The sequence below is a fragment of the Nothoprocta perdicaria genome, unplaced genomic scaffold (assembly GCF_003342845.1).
Source record: "Nothoprocta perdicaria isolate Ctin4 unplaced genomic scaffold, notPer1 scaffold_456, whole genome shotgun sequence".
In the NCBI taxonomy this organism is placed as follows: domain Eukaryota; kingdom Metazoa; phylum Chordata; class Aves; order Tinamiformes; family Tinamidae; genus Nothoprocta; species Nothoprocta perdicaria.
In genome coordinates this window covers 186673-204214 of record NW_020455706.1, presented here as the reverse complement: position 1 = coordinate 204214, position 17542 = coordinate 186673, and the positions used below count along the sequence as shown (strand labels likewise).

The following is a 17542-nucleotide window of genomic DNA, read 5'->3' as shown; positions in this document are numbered from 1 at the left end:
GGCCGCGCATGCGCCGCCGGCGCCGGGCGGGGGCGGGGGTGGCGGGGCACCCGAGGGCGTTAACGGGCGCGGCGCGGCGCGCGGGGGCGGTTAACGGTCCGTTGGGGACGCGGCCTCCCGCAGCGGCAGTGGTGCCTGGCGGAGCGGGAGGGCTCGGGGGCAGCTTGTCCCGGCCGCGTGCGGTGCCCTGGCCGGGAGGAGGCCGCCGCCGGTCCCCCGCCGTTCCTCCCGCGCCCGGCGGCCAGGCTGGCGCCGGCCCTTCCTGCCCGGGCCCGGCTCTGGTGCCGCCGGCCCGCTCCCCCCGCGCGGCCGCGGCTGCCGGTGGGTCCCGTGCACGCAGCGCAGGGGCACGGGGCCCTGCTGGCGTGTGCCTGTCCTCGTGGGTAGCCGCTGGGGAGAACRTGGAAGGCGCGGGGTGGCCGGGGCAGCGTGGCCGTGGAGCCGCGCGTGCCAGGGAGCCGTGGGCTCCCGCCCGCAGCCTGCGGCTCCCGCCTTCCCCTTTTMTGTTCCCTTTTTTGAAATTATTATTATTGTTTTCCCGAGGTTGTCCAGCTGCAGCGGAGGGGAGAAGTGAGAGGGCACCCTTCGCCTCCCACCCCCTGAAAAGAGCCTGCTCCGCAGCGGACGTAGCAGCGTTATATGCTCGGGGGTGAGGATTTGGAAGCCTAGCAGGCCAGGGCCTGTGTTTTGTGCATCCTGGATGCTCTGACCACTACATTATTTGCTCAGTAAGGCAGCAGTGCTGGCCAGGCGTGCTTCTGCACGGAAAGGCCGCTGCCTGCAGCGTCGTGGCCCCTTCTGCCCTTGCGTGTTCAGCCAGCTTGGGGCATGGCTACATGGAGACCTTGGTCCTCTGGGGACACAGATGTGGGACACACAGGATCTGTGTAGTTAGAGCCYGCATTCATTTGGCCTGTAAATACTGAGGACTACTCCAGCAAGCTACAAGAAACAGCAAAATCACTTTTATTTGGARATAGAAGGTGCAAGGACCCTGCCCTGTTCGTGAAGATCCTAGTGCCAATGTAATTCCACTTGAAGTGAGTCCTTCAATAAGCTCCAGAGAACTGCCTGTGTCTCAAGTCATATTCCATTTCTAGATGTCTGCCGGAAATGGGAGTGGAGGCGAAATGCTATGGACTCAGTATTACCAGCAATGTGCCAATGATGCTGGCAATAAAAAGCCCGTGATCATATCAGAGCGGGCTAGTGAAATATAGATGCTGTTAGTCCCTGTATATCAATGAATGCACACACAGCCTTAGACTGCTCAGTGAGATGAAAGCTGCAAACCTGTATTGCCAGAAGGAGTGGTGATGAAGAGGAAGCTAATGCCACTTTTTGAAGGTTTGTAAGAGGTTGTGGATAGCTATGTCCTTCGAAACACTCACTGTCTGAGGTTATTTATTTAGCATATTACAGGTGTCTAACTTAGCACAACTTCCTTAAGGAAAGAAGTAGTTTATGGAGTTTTACTTTCTGATTTCTATTATGATTTGATCAACAAATATGCAATGCAGTAAATGTATAATGCAGAGGTTTATTTAACGTGCAATAAAGTGATTAATGGAAAACTRTTAGAGTAGAAATGCGCTGTTGAGCAGCAGGCATTTGAGGCTGTCAGGTCTATCAGGATCCTTGCACGATGCAGTCAGCAGCACCAGCGAGGGAAAACAGCATCGTGAGGAGCTCAAAACAAGCAAGTCATTACTTGCCTGCATCATCTATTGAGCACCATCATCGGCTTCACCACAGCTTCCTGCAGCTTTTCTCTTTTTTTTGGGGGGGGGATGTAAACAAGCTTTTCTTTAAAACAAGGGTGGTTACTTGTTGTTTATCTAGGACACAGGCTGTGGGCTCCGGTGCAGCATTTGCTCCATGGTCGTGTTAGTCCGTAATCCCAGTAATCACCCGCACGCTCAACCTGGTGGTTTAAAAGCAAGCTTTATTAGCCGGCCGGCGGCGGACCTCTTCCAGATTGTCCCGAGATCCGYGCYGTTTGAGGAGAGGTTCGTGTTTTTATAGACGACTAMAACTTCTTAAATGTTATTTACGACCACCATTGACTARCTCCCCTTTTCACAATCCCCTTACCATTTGGCACGTTTGGAATCTTATCTCGGGGTCACGGCAAAAGCAACAAGAGCAGGGTGTGCATCCTGTTAGTCCTTATACTCCCTTGTAGCAAGCGATATTTACAGAAGCAGATGGCARGGTTAACTGTAAATTACCTGCTAGTCCTTATCCTCCCTTATAGCAAGCGAGWTTTACAGAAGCAGATGGCAAAGTTAAATGTAAATTACATAGTCTATATCTTATACATCTTCAGCGTGCAGGCTTTATTTACAGAAGCAGAAAGCACRCTACCCTGTTAACCCCTTACAGGCCTTACAGTCGGAGGAGGGCTTGGGCAGCTGGAAACATGGGTGCRCAGGAATGTCGCTGCCAGGTCTTGGCCGGCGTTTTCATCTTGCCGCTCCCTTTCAAGAGGCTCCCAGGAAAAGGCYGCAGAAAAGGAGCTGTGTGGGCTGGGTGAACTGCTAAGCTGTAGAGTTACCTATCTGATACAGACAGTTGTGAAGCACTGGAAGTCGAGAGAGGGACTCGGCACCCTTCCTGCGTGTTTGGTGGGAGGAAGCCTTAGCCCTGCGACGTCAGGAGTGGGCTGGGAGAAGCCGCATCCCTGCAGGGGGAGGCCGGGCTGGTGCGCAAAGGCTGAGGTTGGTTAAAACGTGTCCTAAAGGGCAGTTGCTCGGCCGTGAGAGCATCGCCAGGGGAAAGCAAATCTGCCCTTGGAGAGTGGGCCGCTGCTGAGGGGAGTGGGGTCACTGCAATAGGTGGTGGAGCCCCCGGGAGATGTGTGACTGGCTGTAAGGCTTCCCGTAGGGGAGTATATTGCTACAGGGCATTTCTCACCTCGAGGCTGCTTTATTCTGGGATGCYTAGTTGCTTTGTGCTCAAACACCATACAGGACCACATTTTTAGAGCGAGTTACTTAAGTAAATCACGCTTCACAGCAGCCATTCCGCAATCCAGACCACGGAACGAACCCCACCTCTCCAGCCCCGCTTGTTACCGCTCGGAATAAGCGCAGGCCTCCGGTGCCGCGGCGTTGGCAGCTGCGGCCGCGCCGAGGAGGGAGGCGGAGCGCTCAAAACAAACTTTTTTGAGKTTTTTTTTCACTACCTCCTAGCAGTATCTACCATATCATTTCTGTTGCCACTGTTAGAAAGCCTTTCCTCTTAAAACTGCTTGTTGCAGCCTTGTAATTTCTCTCCTGCCTCTCATGGACRTATAAAACAGATTGTTCATTTCCTGTTTTCAACAGCCTCTTACATATTTGAAGGCTATTAYATCCCCATTAGGCTTCTCTTTATCAGCTTACATAGTCAAACGCATTGCAAATAAAGTGGACGTTCAAAGGAAAAAAAAAAAAAGCCTGCCTCCTTTTCCTTCCCAGCATTGTGCCGTGTGAAACCCTGCTGCCTTCTTCATAAATGGAGATTTTTCCCCAAAGCGGGTGGCAACATGGTTATAGCTTAGGGATTTTCCATAAAAATGTTATGACAGAGGAAACTTTTGTCCGTGTGAACAGATCCTTCTAACAGCATGTTACAAGCAGTTTGCTCCTGTGCTCGTTGCTCTTGCATGGAAGGAGGGGATTTTGGAGCAGGGCTGGCTACATAACTTTTCCAAAATATTCCAGTGTTCCCTGTCACGCTACCTCATGCTTCTGTGTCACCAGCTGCTCAGTGGCTTTTATTACAACTTGGTAAGGCCCAGCTGGCCTTATGACAAAGGAGTTGTGCTCATTTTGGGGCTGTTTCCCAGTGTCCTGGGCCTGGCTGTGGTGCCTGGCGATGCACAAACTTCCAGCTGTGACTTCCATGCCGTGGGGAGCCACGTTGCTCACGGCATCTGGTAAAGGAAAAACAGCCYGAAAATCTGGTACCTGCCTGGCAAAACTGCCATGGGTTTCACTGGGACCAGGATGGTACCCGGGGCTCGCAGGGCTGAAAGTCTCCGTCTTTCTCTGGCATTTTGCGRTCTGCTTTTTAAAGGTGTGATCTAAACAGCGGGCGCTGAAAGAAGGGACAGAGACGAGCGGCAGCTGATGAGCTCTGTGATGGCAAAGGCAATGGGAAATGGAGGAGCAGGGAGTCTGGAAGCAGCTTCTTTGGCCTCGTGCTTTCTCCAGGGTGAAAGGCTCGCCTTAGTGATCTCAGACTAATGCAGCTGGAGCCASATCTCCCCTGTGGTGCTTCCCTGGTGGTATCTCATTCATCTTTTAGATACCATTATCGTTCCGAGCCTTCGCTCTTTTACAGTAATTGCTTGAAAGCAGGCAGGAGTTACTGAAGGAAATCCAATTTGTGAGGAAGAAACAAGAGAGGACTCTGTAGTAGGAGCAGCTTCCCGTACATTGCATGCAGACAGTAAGCTGAGCCTTCTGATTATTCACAGTGCTTTTTACAAATGAAATTAGCTGATTTTACTTTCTTTTTTTCTTTTCATGGCAGTGCAGCAGCAAGGAACGAAGCATGGCCTTGCCCAGATGCCCTTTAACCGCTCCTGCAATAACTGATGACTCCTGGATAACTGCATTTTGCTAAGTAATGGTAATGCTTCCCAAGCTGCTTCAGAACAAAAATGAGGAACATAACCCCGGGAAATCTTTCACCAWATCTCTTGTTAAAGGGCTGCTTACAACCTGCCTGTGGCCAGGCCTGGCCTCAGTGCCAGTCACAGCCCTAACTTCCTCACAGAGAAAGGAGCCCACGTGGTGCGAGAGGTATCAGTACAGACTAACTTTGCTGCAGAGCAAAGATCACCAAATCACCTGGTTTCCTCCACAGTCAGCAAGGGAAGAGAGGAGAAGGATCCCAGGCAGTGCCTTCTGCAGGGCCTGAAACAGGGGAGCCCCAGGGACTGGCTTCATGAGGCCAGAATGAGAGTTTCTGACCCTATCACCTCCTGTCACGTAGCCCTGTCATCTGACTGGAAGTTGTTCAGCAGGCAAAACACTTGGGAAAAAAAGAAAAAAAATATATATATCCAAGATATCCCCAGGAAGAGCTGCTTAGTGGAGCCTGAGTACAAAGCTAGCTTGGCTGAGTCAGTGTGGTAAAAAGCAGACGAGCCAGGGTTTTTCCTGGGTGAGGGTCAGCACATGAGCCTGGCCACAGCTGGGCTGCCTTTGTAGGGAAGAAGGTAGCGACGCACTCCTAGCTGTTGCGCTTGTTGGTCTGGTGTGGGTGGGTGTATCTGGTGTTGGTAATATCCTTGTGTGGATGGGGACAACTTCACGCTGGCCACGTGATAAAACAGAGCAGGTCTCCTGTGAGTCAGTGTTCCTTGCACGCTGGAATTGGCTTCCCGTGAATGTCTCCTGTCTGCACATTTCCTGGCATCCTCGTTGAAACTTAGTTTCTAAACGTAGGTAAGAGTTTTCACTCTGCTAATGTGATTACTCATTAGTGCAATGCTCTTTTTTTTTTTTTTTTCTTTTTTCCCCCCCGCATAATTGTAATTTCATATTGCTGTGAATCCTTCATATCTTCATTGCAGGACTTTGTGTTTGCTCTTTGTGTTGTAAATCTGAAATTTTACAAAATGTTCTTGTGCCTACAGGTAGAACACAGCTTGYTCCTGGCGGGTTCCCTGTGACATCGTGGATCATGCTGGAGACTAAAACCCATCACATTTACTGCAAAACAACATCTCCAGGGATYGCTCCATGCAGGAGCTCTGGAAGTCAGTCTATTAGTCTTTCTACTCACAAACCACATTCTAGTCATCCAAGAAGTAGCTTGCGTGCCTGAGCAAGCTGAATTCACCCTTTAACAGACATTAAAAATACACAGCTCTCCCTATTCTTCTCACTCTGCATCGAACGACCGTGTTGACAGGAACCACGGGGACCATATGCAGCAGCGTGAGGCCTTAGCCCTCCCTGCTTCCCCACCACGGCTGCCTCTTTGCCTGGGGGCTCCCATACCCCGTCCCCGCAGCACCTGCACGCCCTCGGCCTCGCTTCGGAGACGTGTGATGATACATATACACGCTCACACGTCCGTGTGATCTAACCATCAGCAGCGCAGCGTTCATCACAGTCCAGCCCAAGGGCAAATCCTGATTCCGGGTCCCTTCCTTTGCACGGGGGGTGAAGGTGCCATGCGAGGGGCACGTGCAGAGCGGCCCAGCGAGCGGCCTCAGCAGCCGCCCCACTGCACCGGGGCGCCAGGCCCCAGATAACGCGGTCAGCCTCTCACGGAGCGCCTCGCTGCCCTCCCCGCAGCCAGGAATTGCCCTTACTCAATAAGTTACTCTGCCCCGAGCCCTCGTTTCTGTTCTACACGGCGTACAACCGCCCGCAGTTACGTCCCCGGTGTCCTCTGCTAGGACAGCAGTAGTGACAGATGTGGTGTCAGTTCATCGTGCTCAGGCGGCTGGAGCACGCCAAGATTATGGCTAAACAGTTGCGAGGATTATGTGAGCTTATGGACTTTTTGGAAACTCTGGTGACCTGTTCAGAAGAAGATTTCATTCCTAGTTCATGCTAGCAGTGGACTATCATAATTTCAATTTTGGAGTTCACCAGGTAATTTCTTTTTTGATGGTGAAGGTGCCAGTAAGTTAAAGATGGTCTCACGTTGACTTCAAGTAGCTGCTCTTTTTGGAGAGGGTATGTCCCCATTAAAGCAAAGCTAAAGCAAAGCTATGAGGACAAATCCTTTCTTTCCCTGTGTCTGAGGACTGTGAAAGAGGAAGGAATACGCTCAGCAAGTCTGTCCCTTTCACCCACGTGATACTGCAACCACCAGCGTYGGCAAAGACACGAGGGGAACCACTTCCTACTTTCACGTGGGGAAGGCAGCGTCTTAAAATRCCAGAGATTTATCCATTCCTCTTGCCCCTGACTGTATCCCCCAGTCCTAATAACCACTAATATACTCCTATTTTTATCTTTTCCTTCTCCGCTCCTCTCTTCTCTTTCAGTTTGGCTTACTAATGAACCTGTAAGGAAGCGGCACAACACAMGGGACTGCCTTATCTGTGTCTTATCACAACCTTGGAATTTATTGACCAGTTCCAGCCATGTTTGATAGAGAATAAAATCCTGCTCTTCCACGGAAATTACAGGCCAAGCAGAGGCCAAGCAGACAAAAGCAGCTCTATTAAGAATGAAGAAAAGAGACAGGAAAGTCTCGGCCCTCTTCATTTTTACCTGATGGCAGCTGACCAGCCAACAAGCACCCACATTGACCATTGTAGCTGTGCTAGGTGGTTTTTGTCTCTCCTCTGGTCAAAATTAAAAAGAAAAAAAAAAAAAGAAGAGTATAGAGAAGAGGCTGCTAACATGGAAGAAGGGATAGGGAACATGCTGAGAGGTCAATTTTTGCAGGGGAGAGGGGTACTAAATTTTTCTTTGAATATTACATATAGTTCAGTGCCTATTTTCCTCATGTTTTCTTCCTGTAATACTTCTCAAAAAGATGTCTATTTATAACTAAAAAACCCTTAAATCTCTGATTATGTATTTTGTAATGCAGTTGTTTTACACMTATTTTCCCCTGTAGCGAGTCACTTCTGGTGACAGAATTTAATCATTTACTGACATAACCCTGATACGAATAAGCAGCACTATGCAGGTGTGCATAACGTAGCATGAGGCACCGCTGCYGTTGCCCACTTCTCTGGAACTGARACTCTTCATCACTAGATAAATGCAATGATCCTACCTTTTAACTCCTGCTTTAGCTGCCGATGTTTCCACAGATTTCTGTGGATTYGGCAAGATTCAATTAGTCATGGAAACAGCAGCAGAGATGCTCTGGGGTCTGGGAGCTGCACTGGCAAGCAGAGGGCTGTCTGTCAGTGCACACTGCTTATTATCCTCGGTGATGAAGCACAGAAACACCTTTGAATGCAAAACACTGAGCATTTGTATTTGCTTTATTAWGGTGGTATGCAACTTGTTCTGAATAACTTCAGAATTTAGCACCACGTAAAAATCCAATAGAGAGATTATGCCAATAGAGCCATCTTAAGAAATACATGCAATTTCACATTAAAAAAATATAAGCTATTTTCTTGCAAAATATGATCTTCATTTACAAATCTTATACAGTAGAGCATTTTGATTAGCTTTCGCAATAAATAGTGCATCAAAATTAAATTAACTAGTCATATATTATGATATTTAAAAAGTAAATGGAGTGGTAGGTATTGCTATAACTTAAGACTGTGCCACTACGAATGGCAGCAGCAGAAAATTACCYATCATTTAATTCCTCGTTTAGAAAAAAGAAACAGACCTTTCTTGTAGTTAAGAAAAAAGTACGATTCTATGAAAAGTCTTAGCTACAAAACCTTCCTCTGTGTGAATTTTTACTGTTAGGYATGCAGGAGGTAGGAGATAAACGTATTTGCTTTTCCTTTGGTCTGAACGAGGCACGAGGGGGGCATTTAGTCCCCTTCCGAAGCTGGGACTACTTTTAAATCAGGTGGTTCTTGCTCAGAGTCCTCCTGCTGCCCCGTTGTATCGCTGGCCTCATCCGCAACCCGCTCGCTTTGGCTTTTGGATTCTTCAGAAACAACTGTCAATGTGTCACAGAGAAGATGCTCTTCTTGGGGCACTGCAGAAAACAACTGGGAACCGTTGGCAGGCTTGCTCAGAAACTGTGGAGAAAAGAGGAAATGAGGATTAGGCCGCACCAGTCCTACCTGCTGCCATAGCTGCTTAGACATATGTTTTCTAATGCTTTCTACCCCTTGTTTGGCTTTCCCAATCCTTGGAAATTTTTGACAATGTAATTTTTTTCTGTTCACTCCAACATGTCATGCAAGGCTTGGAATCAACTCATAAGTCCATGTATTCATAAGACACTATCCTGGAGTATCTGTAGATATTCTAAGACTGTATCCTGGGGGACTGTATCCTGTATTCTCTTTGGAATATAAATGCTATTTTTTTAAAACAAAGTATTTAGGTTTTACTTGGAAATTAAGACTAAAAATGGTAAACTGACTATAGGTGAAGGCAGAGTCCACTGAGAGGTTTGCAGAGCAGCTCCAAGAGATGTGAATTGCTCCTGCCTTCTCAGAAACAGTTGCTAGCTTAGACATCAAGTAGCTTTAAATGTCAACATAAACCACGACAGTTAATGCAAGTAAAGGAGAGGGAGTTGTGCAGAGCTATGTAATTCGCCGAGAAAGCTGTCCTAATTTTGCTACTGAGATCTCACCGCTTCCTCCCACTCCTTTTTCTCCTAGCCAGAACCAGGCTCAAGAATCTCCATGGCCCTCACAGGGCGTCGTGACCGTACTTTGAACGCCAACACAAGAGCAACACACCCACTCAGCCCAGCAAGAGCAGCGCAGCCACTCATTTGGGCAGCTCCCATGGGAGTCCGTTTCATTTGGCGGATGATGGACGAGGCAAATGGATTTTCTTCCTATGACCTGCCCCTTTCGGTTTAATACATTGCACATACAAAAGTAAWCTGCTCTACCAACAGTTCTGTTCACTGTAATTTTAAAAAAAATATAGTGTTATTTCTTGACTTGGTCTATTAAACTGTGATTTGAAATGCTCTATCAGTAACCAGCAATCTCAATCGTAGTGAAACTACTGCCTTTGATTGTGTCASCTTAGTTAAGCAGGACTGACCTTTATTAGTCATAGCCAGTTCTCATTAACCAATTCCACCCAGCAGCAGTTTTCTTGAGAGAAACCTGGAGTAAGATGAAGTTCTACCTGATCCTGTATTAACCATACCATTTTGGCTTCTCAACAGCTGAGCTCCAGCTCCAGCAAACTACTGCTGCGTGGGCTCAACTTAAAGCACAAGATTTGGGCACCTGCTAAACTCAAGAACTTTGTTTCAGGGGAGGAGTGTGCAATGTGAAGCCTAAGAGGACAGAGTGGAGACAGACCTCAGTTGTTTGCTAGCTAGAAAGAGGAACTGCATGTTAACACCTGCTCTTCCTCCACTTTGAAAAAAAAAAACAAACAAACCCAAAAAAGTCCCATTTCCAAGCCATAAAAAGGTTCATACTGAAAATTATGCAATTGTTCCAGGGATAAACTCTATGCCAATTTTTGAATTATTCAGCTTTATAATATTTCGGAGTGCTCTGTGCCTAGGAATTCAGAAAGAGTGTTTTAGAGTTTATTGTATATCAGTATGCTTAAAAAAGGAAGTCTGATTTTCAGTTCTTCCCTTCTGTCTGTGTAGTTCCACAGAACTGGATGTAGAAATGGATGTAAAATGAGGTAACATTCATTCAAAGTTTATGACCTTGTAATGCCAGAAATTAGCCATTAAATGAACTAAATTCCAGTACCCTCCTCACRCTGAAAAGTACCTTGCTCTCTCAGCCTTTTACACCAAAGCTCACGAGATTATAATTTCTCCTTGCTTGAATGACTGTTTAGTCCAAATTGCTCAGCAAAAGAGCAATTTTTATCACACAATATTTACTATACGAACAGATAACAGAATGGTTCCTCTGCCTTGCCTATCAGTAGCAAGCAGTGCTCCATACACGTGCCACGAAAGCAGCTGTAGAAGTTTTGGCACAGAGAGCCCTTGGGAGGCAGGCAGTTCTGTCACAAAAGCTGATTTGAACTATGTTAGGGAGAACACAAACAAACCAACCTCTTTCAAGTGCTGTGGGAAATAATATGACGGGCAGAACACATGTTTGGTCAGTCGATACAGAAACAAAAAGAAAAAGAAGCAAACAGGAACAAATATTACAGCAGCCAACATGGATCCCAAAAGAACAGTGACAATTACCCACGTAGGGGTTACACCTGCAAGAACAGAAAAAAAATATTAAATCGGCTGTTTATTACTTTCTGAACATGCTGTTTTCAAAACATCATACTTCCTAAGGAACTAAAAAAGCTTTATTAACCTTACAAGGATGTAACTGCAAATAGAAGTCATTTTGTCTCTAAACTCTCACATACACACAGTAAAACAAAACAAAGCAAAACAAAACAACAGAGTCACAGAGTCTATGTCTCTGTTATCTGTTTCGGTTTGGCTGGCAGGCACCTCTGGGGATCACTGGGTCCCACTTTGCTGCTCAAGCAGGGTCACCTACAAGGGGCTGCCCGGGACGGTGCCCAGTTGAGCTCCGAGTACCTGCAAGGAAGGAGAGTGCAGGGCCTCTCTGGGCAACCTCTCCCAGGGCTTGGCCACTCTCACAGTAGAAAGAAAGGGGRAAAAAAAAGGTTTTTTGGTATTGAAAGTGGAATTTCACAAGTTTCAGCCTGTGCCCGTTGCCTTTTGTGCTGTCCCTACCCTGGTAACCATCGTGTTCAGACATCTGCAGTAACACATACAGTAACCAGTGACTCTACTTGCAATATGAGACATATGATTAAAGAAACTAAGAGCTAGCACTACTGGCAGTATAGGCTTCCTTTTTCTCTTTAAAAAAAAAAAAAAAGCAAAAATAAAAACGCAAAAAATGGCAAGAAAGCGAAGACAGCAGAGAACAAAAATGTGGGAACTCCTAAACTCCTGAGCCTTTTAAAAATTCTTGTCATGCATGAGGATTTCTCAATAGGTAATGAGAATACGGATGTACCAATACATCTGTATATACTTCACTGTATAAATGTATTAAATGGCTCAGAGTTGCTAAGCAGTGGCCTAGACACAAATTGACAAGAAACAGCACCACCAACTCTCCCTGCAATTCAATTGCTCTAGCTGCAGATAATATATGTGTAGGAACAGTGCACGGGGAAAAATATCCATGGAAAAGTTTAGCCCTCCATCTTCCGCAGGCTCCCCAGTGATGCCTTCCCYTCCATGATAACTTGTATGAACTCCAAGGCAGCGACACAAGTAGTCTGAGGGTACAAGCTACAATGCACGTGAAAAAGCAGCCAGGGCTTCATCCTTTCTCTTCAACAGGGATATAAAGCTCCCTGCTAAGATGACAGGGTCTGGCCATGGTCCTGGCTATTGCTGTATCCCACAGCCCCAGGAGACACGAYGGCAGCATCCCCCAAAATGAAGCAGGTGGCAACACAGGGCCCAACTCCTCTCGGTGATAAACGGATGGCACAAAGGCTGTGACAGTGGATCCAGCTTATGGGAAAGGAAATTCAGACCTGGAGAGARGAATCAGCAGAAAGCCTAGGCTCTGTGTAACTCCTGCTTAGAGAATAAGAAGAATTCAGAGGCTTCTGCCATGAACAGACTATCATGCAACAGGTGCTGCACTGCCTGTAGCTTTCACTCAGCTTCCAAAAACTCCCCTGTTTAAGGGTCTGTGCATGATGATCTGTGCGTGCACAGCTCACCAAGCAACAGCACAGTGAGAAATGCAACTTTCCGCTGCAGGTTTGCACATCACACTGCCATTCCTTTGAAATCCCTGCTTCCTCCTTCCCTGCAGAGCTTGCAGCACTGCTCCCGCATTACTTGCCGTTGTGGGTTGTCTGGTCACAAAGCTCTTGGCTCAGCTCCCCAGTCTTGTTCCAYTCGGGAATAACTGCTTGCACTTGGATGCAATATTCCGTCCATGGCTCCAGGTGAGATAACATTTCAGAGTTATGCTTAGTATCTAGGTGAATTACCTGGCAACGTGGAAGGACACACAAAGAACCTGAAAATCCTGAGTCCAGAGAATTGACCAGCTCAATAATTAATATTCCATCCAGCAGTACCAACCTCAGCAGCTACAGCCGSGTAAGGCTTTTAAAGGCAGAACGAAATACTCTGTGTATGAAAAACGATTGCTAACAATGCATTAATTTCTCCTCCAGCTACCACGTGAGAGCCTTCACACCACTAACTGGATGGGGTATCCGCCTGGGTGCCTTAATGAAGCCCCAGGCCAAAGAGCACTACAGAGACAGCATCAATGAGACGGGCTTGCAGGCAGGAGCAGCTATCCAGCCAGGGGAGACGAGGAAAGGCTGCTGCCACAGGCAAAGGGATTTAAGCTGAGGCAGGGCATGCAGGAGGGAGGATCCAGCCTGGGAGCAAACACAGTTTGCTGCCGAGGGGCAGCCTGTGCTTGCATGGGCTCCTTCTCCGAGGCAAAGCTGCTCTGCAGCAGCCACGTGGCAATGCTTTGCTCAGTCACCTGCTTTAAAAGACAGCCTGCAGAGGTTCTGTTTCCTGGCCCTTTTGAAATATTTCTTTTTTTTCTAAGTGAGAAATAAAGACCCTTTATCTACTGGAGTGGAATGTCAARGACTTTTGTAAGGTAATGAGTACATATGCATTAATAATACGCACTAAAGCCCTGCTGTATGAAAATTTTACTGATGTACAAAGCACTAATTATACTGTGATTGGTATCTACAGCTGAAATGCCTTTTTTTTTTTTCTCTCTCTCTCCATGTAATAGACCTTATGATCCTAAAATTAATACATTATTGATGATCTTTCTCCATACATTCAACAGGGAGAAGCCTGCTGAGYTGAGCAGCAGATCTGCCAGGGGAAAAGGGAGAAAGCAAATTTCACCTCTTCATCTTCCATCAGGTGTAAAGCTGGCAGGAGGCCACCACAGGTAATCTAAGCACCGATCGTGGTAGTATTCAGAGCCAAGAGTTTCACAAAGGCTGCTGCAGCACAAATGCCTAAATGATCTGAAGCTGGGATTTAGGTTGGCCTTTTGCCACGCTCTTAGACACTGCAAATGTGACAAYCCCCAGGCTTACCCTTGCATCTGGGTGTGAAGTACAGAGATGTGCACTTCTGCCAAATAAATGCACTGCTGAACAGAGACAGTAAGCTCTTATAGCACAGCAGTGATTTTTGACTATGGAAAGATTACATCCAGGCTGCTGATTAACCACACGACCACCTGACATCCTCCTCTGAATACCAGCTGTAATGACTTTATTTCATTATGATTTATAGCAATACATATTTTACTATTGTTGGCTTTCAGAGACTCATCAGCACCCCATTTTACCAAGCAGGGCACATGTACCAAAGTCATGTCTTGTGAGCGTAGTTAGAGCATCAAGTGAGCAGAAGTTACCTCCTTTTTGCTGCCTTTCTTCCAGTATAGTATTCGGTAATTCCACGAGCCATAATATTGCCGTAAAGACCACTTGTTAGGTTCATTTTCAGCAATAGGGCCTAYGAAATCCATTTGCAAAGACCCGGATTTTGACTTCACCTTTACGTCAGGTGGTCCAATGACTGCTATATATGAGAACAGTGGAGAAGAACAACAGAACTCAAACTCATAYAGCTGTCAATTTGAGATTTTAATGCAACACTTCCTGTTTGAAGCTTCAAAATATTTTATGCACTTGGAAGAAAGGGATTTCCTCTCATCGGTAAAGGATAAGTAAACCCTTTCCTTACACAACTGGTCAAAGGCATTTATTTTTTTATGGTCAACAGCTATCTTTGCAGACTACATTTCACATACATGAAGTTTACCCACTTCTCCTTKGCCAGCTGCTGTCCCTCCCAGAGGAAGCAGGCCCATTTGCATAGGCTGCTACTGCTCACTTCCCCTCCTGGGCWGAGCTGCTGCAACACCAGGCTTTTCTGGGGAAACCCTCTGGTGAAGCCTCTCCCAATGCTTCTTTCATTTGGATTGCTTTGAAAAACTGAAACACCCGAATTGTTTCTGCAAGTCTTACCAGTCGTACCGAGTGAGGTCCCTGCACTGCATATAAGGTTTTCATACTATGGAAAAGGAGCATCTTACCTGTGCTTTGGGGCCACTACCTGAATTATTGCATGAGAAGCTGGGTTACCACCTAAGCTGCATCTGCAATGAACTCTCCATTAAAGTCTCCGCTTATTCCAACTGAGCAACTCTGCCTTAGTTGCTCTAAGCCTCTAATAAGGTTCTGCCTTGCTAGAGCCGCACTARGAAGTGTTTAAAAAAGGAAGAGCTCACAACACAGGCAATCTTGCCTTCTTCCAGAAAGACGTGGCTTTAAATTTAAGAAAATTAGTACAGTAGCTACATCTACAGCCTGAAAAGAAAAGCATCCCAACTAAAATTTTGTAGCTCAATGTAAGCAAATTTGCAAGTAAATTTGTTTGTAAATTTGGTGCATGTTTCAGCTTCCTGTATGGGGCTGTATTGCGAAGGTGCATTAATAGCAGGCACTATTTTAATGGAAGACTAGAGAAATACTTACTGTCAACCATCGGCTTAAATCTGACCGTCACCCAGTCTGACTGCTCATTTTCCGACTCCGCTCTGACGCGTAAAATATAGTCCCCATACAGAGACAGAGAAGAGACATCACACTCTGGGACTCCCAGGTTTGTGCTCATGTTTTCAAATGTGGCTTTAGGAAGAAGGATGCTGTATGGAAGAGTGGGGAGAGGGAGAAACAAAAAATTATCTGATGSGTAAACTGCAAAACTTGAAATATCTTTCCTCTCAGTTAACTGGAAAAGTGGCAAATCTGTTTGTTAGTACAATCAGATAGGCCTTACGAACACGAAAGATTAGATCAAACATATACGAAACATTATTAGTACAAATGCATATTTCTATAGTATATGCAAATTATGCATTTTACACCTAAGTATATTATTTTATTTTTAAGTATATTATTTTGTGAAGTTAGTCATTAAGATTATGGTTCAGAAAATACATGCTTTTTTTTTTGACAGCGATTACAAAAGAGGAGATAATTAGACACGGCAATAAATATGAGAGAGCCCTTCTCTGCTTGGCTTTGCTGTCTAATTCCAACTTTTTTCCAAACTGTCCCTAGTCTTTCCTTATACATTTGAAGGCTGCCTAGGAACCATGTGTGACCAGACAGACACTGCTTTTTGTCTTGCACCAAACGCCTACCAAGGAACACGCTGCTCAGTAGGTTAGTGCCACCATCACTCCAAAAAACGCAACCCTGCTTTCAACTGCAGTGGTTCACACGCATCCCAGCTGGAATGCATTTGGAAATATCCCCTCCACAGTCACTACCTGTGGGTGCTATCTCCTCAGCTTTGCTTCCTGACCCTCCTTTTAATCATCCCAAAGAATTCAGCCTTTCTGCAGGGCTGTGAGACCTTGGATTCAACGCATGAGACCTTGGATTCACAACCAAACCAGCGCCGAGGCCTGATAAAAGGAGACCTCGGGAAATGTGTCTGAAGTGAAGGGGTGCTCAGGTGCAGAGCCGGAGGACACCGCACAGAGAGCGGCAGTGTCAGCACCGGCACGGGCTCCACCGGCACGACGGCGCCTGCGAGGCAGCCCCGCGTGCAGCACGTGCCCCTGCGCCGCTGCCCGCCTCCCAAGGGAAGCCTTCCAAAGGCCGGGAGAACGAGGCAGCTCCTCATCTCCTTGCAGAGGAGGGAACGCACCACAAACACACGCAGCGGTAAATGTGCATTTCTGAGAGTTTATGAATAAATACATAACTCTAAAGGAAAAAAAAAAATAAAGTGCAGCTCCTCCAGACTTACCTCTTGAATTGCACCGTGTACGTTACGTTTCCTTGGGGAAACACGGGGGGATCCCACCGCAAAACGCTGTGCAGGTTAACGGAGACGACTCCTGCATTTCGGGGCTTGGGCACTATTCCAAAGGCTACGGAAGCAATCAAGAAGCACAGGCGTTTCAGTATCTATTCCTCCAGCGACTTCCCACGAGGCCAAAAGACAAAAACGCCGCCTTTCGCTTCCTGCATCTCCCTCTAACCTCCCCCAGCCTTTTCTTCTCTTTTTTAAACGGAATTTAATATGGGCTAGATTCCACCCTACAATTAACTTTTGAGCCCTCAACACCTACCACTCAACCTGAGCTTAAGCAACGAGGGAAAAAAAAAAAAAAAAAAAAAAAAAAAAAGAAGATGAGCTAACCCCAGTCACTTCCCGTAAGGATCCTCCTTATCCTCCTTACGGTATCGCCCTTCATCACGAACGCCCTGGCACGGCCTCAGCCTCCGCAACCGGTCGGTCCCAACGGCGTTTTGGCCGTTTTCGCCGTTTTGGCCGCTCGTGGCCCCGCCGAGCCGAGGCGGCTGGCTGCTCGAGCCGAGGGTCCTGCAGGGGCCGGGGCGCAGGACTGACACAAGCTTGGTGATAAATACCATTAAAAAAGCGCACGGCTTGGCACCGAGATGTGGAAAAAAAGCGCGTTTCGGGCCCGGGGCGTTCAAGGACGGAGCTCCCGCATCGCCCCTGGGGGAGCAAGTCCTCGGGAAGCGGCGGCGCGGGATGGAGCCGCGGCAGCTCCCTGCGGGCCCGGCCGCTCTGCGCGGCCGCCCCTGGGGCGCCCCCTTCCCGCCTCCCCGCTCCCGGGCGCTGCCCGCTCCCGAAGGCTCCCCGCTCCCGAGGGCTCCCCGCTCCCGGGCGCTGCCCCGCTCCCGAGGGCTCCCCGCTCCCGGGCGCTGCCCCGCTCCCGAGGGCTCCCCGCTCCCGGGCGCTCCCGGCACTCACCGCCCAGCAGGAGGCAGGCGCAGAGGGCGCCGCGCAGCCCGGCGCCCATGGCGGCCCCTCAGCGCGGGCGCTGCCGCCGCGGCCGCGCCATGGCCGGGCCGCCCCGCGTCTTTCCCTTCCCTCCCCT

At 47.8% G+C, this 17542-nt stretch overlaps 1 protein-coding gene across 1 annotated transcript; it reads right to left on the bottom strand.

Annotated features, from left to right (window-relative positions):
• Nucleotides 1–8060: 8060 nt before the first annotated feature.
• Nucleotides 8061–17470, bottom strand: IL10RB (interleukin 10 receptor subunit beta). Its single transcript, XM_026046700.1, has 7 exons — nt 17416–17470; nt 16441–16564; nt 15156–15325; nt 14030–14196; nt 12458–12608; nt 10666–10823; nt 8061–8683 (listed from the first exon to the last, which is right to left on the bottom strand). Exons 1-7 carry the CDS (start codon nt 17462–17464, stop codon nt 8471–8473), a joined length of 1032 nt encoding a protein of 343 aa, XP_025902485.1. The 5' UTR covers nt 17465–17470; the 3' UTR covers nt 8061–8470.
• Between the last annotated feature and the right edge of the window lie 72 nt (nt 17471–17542).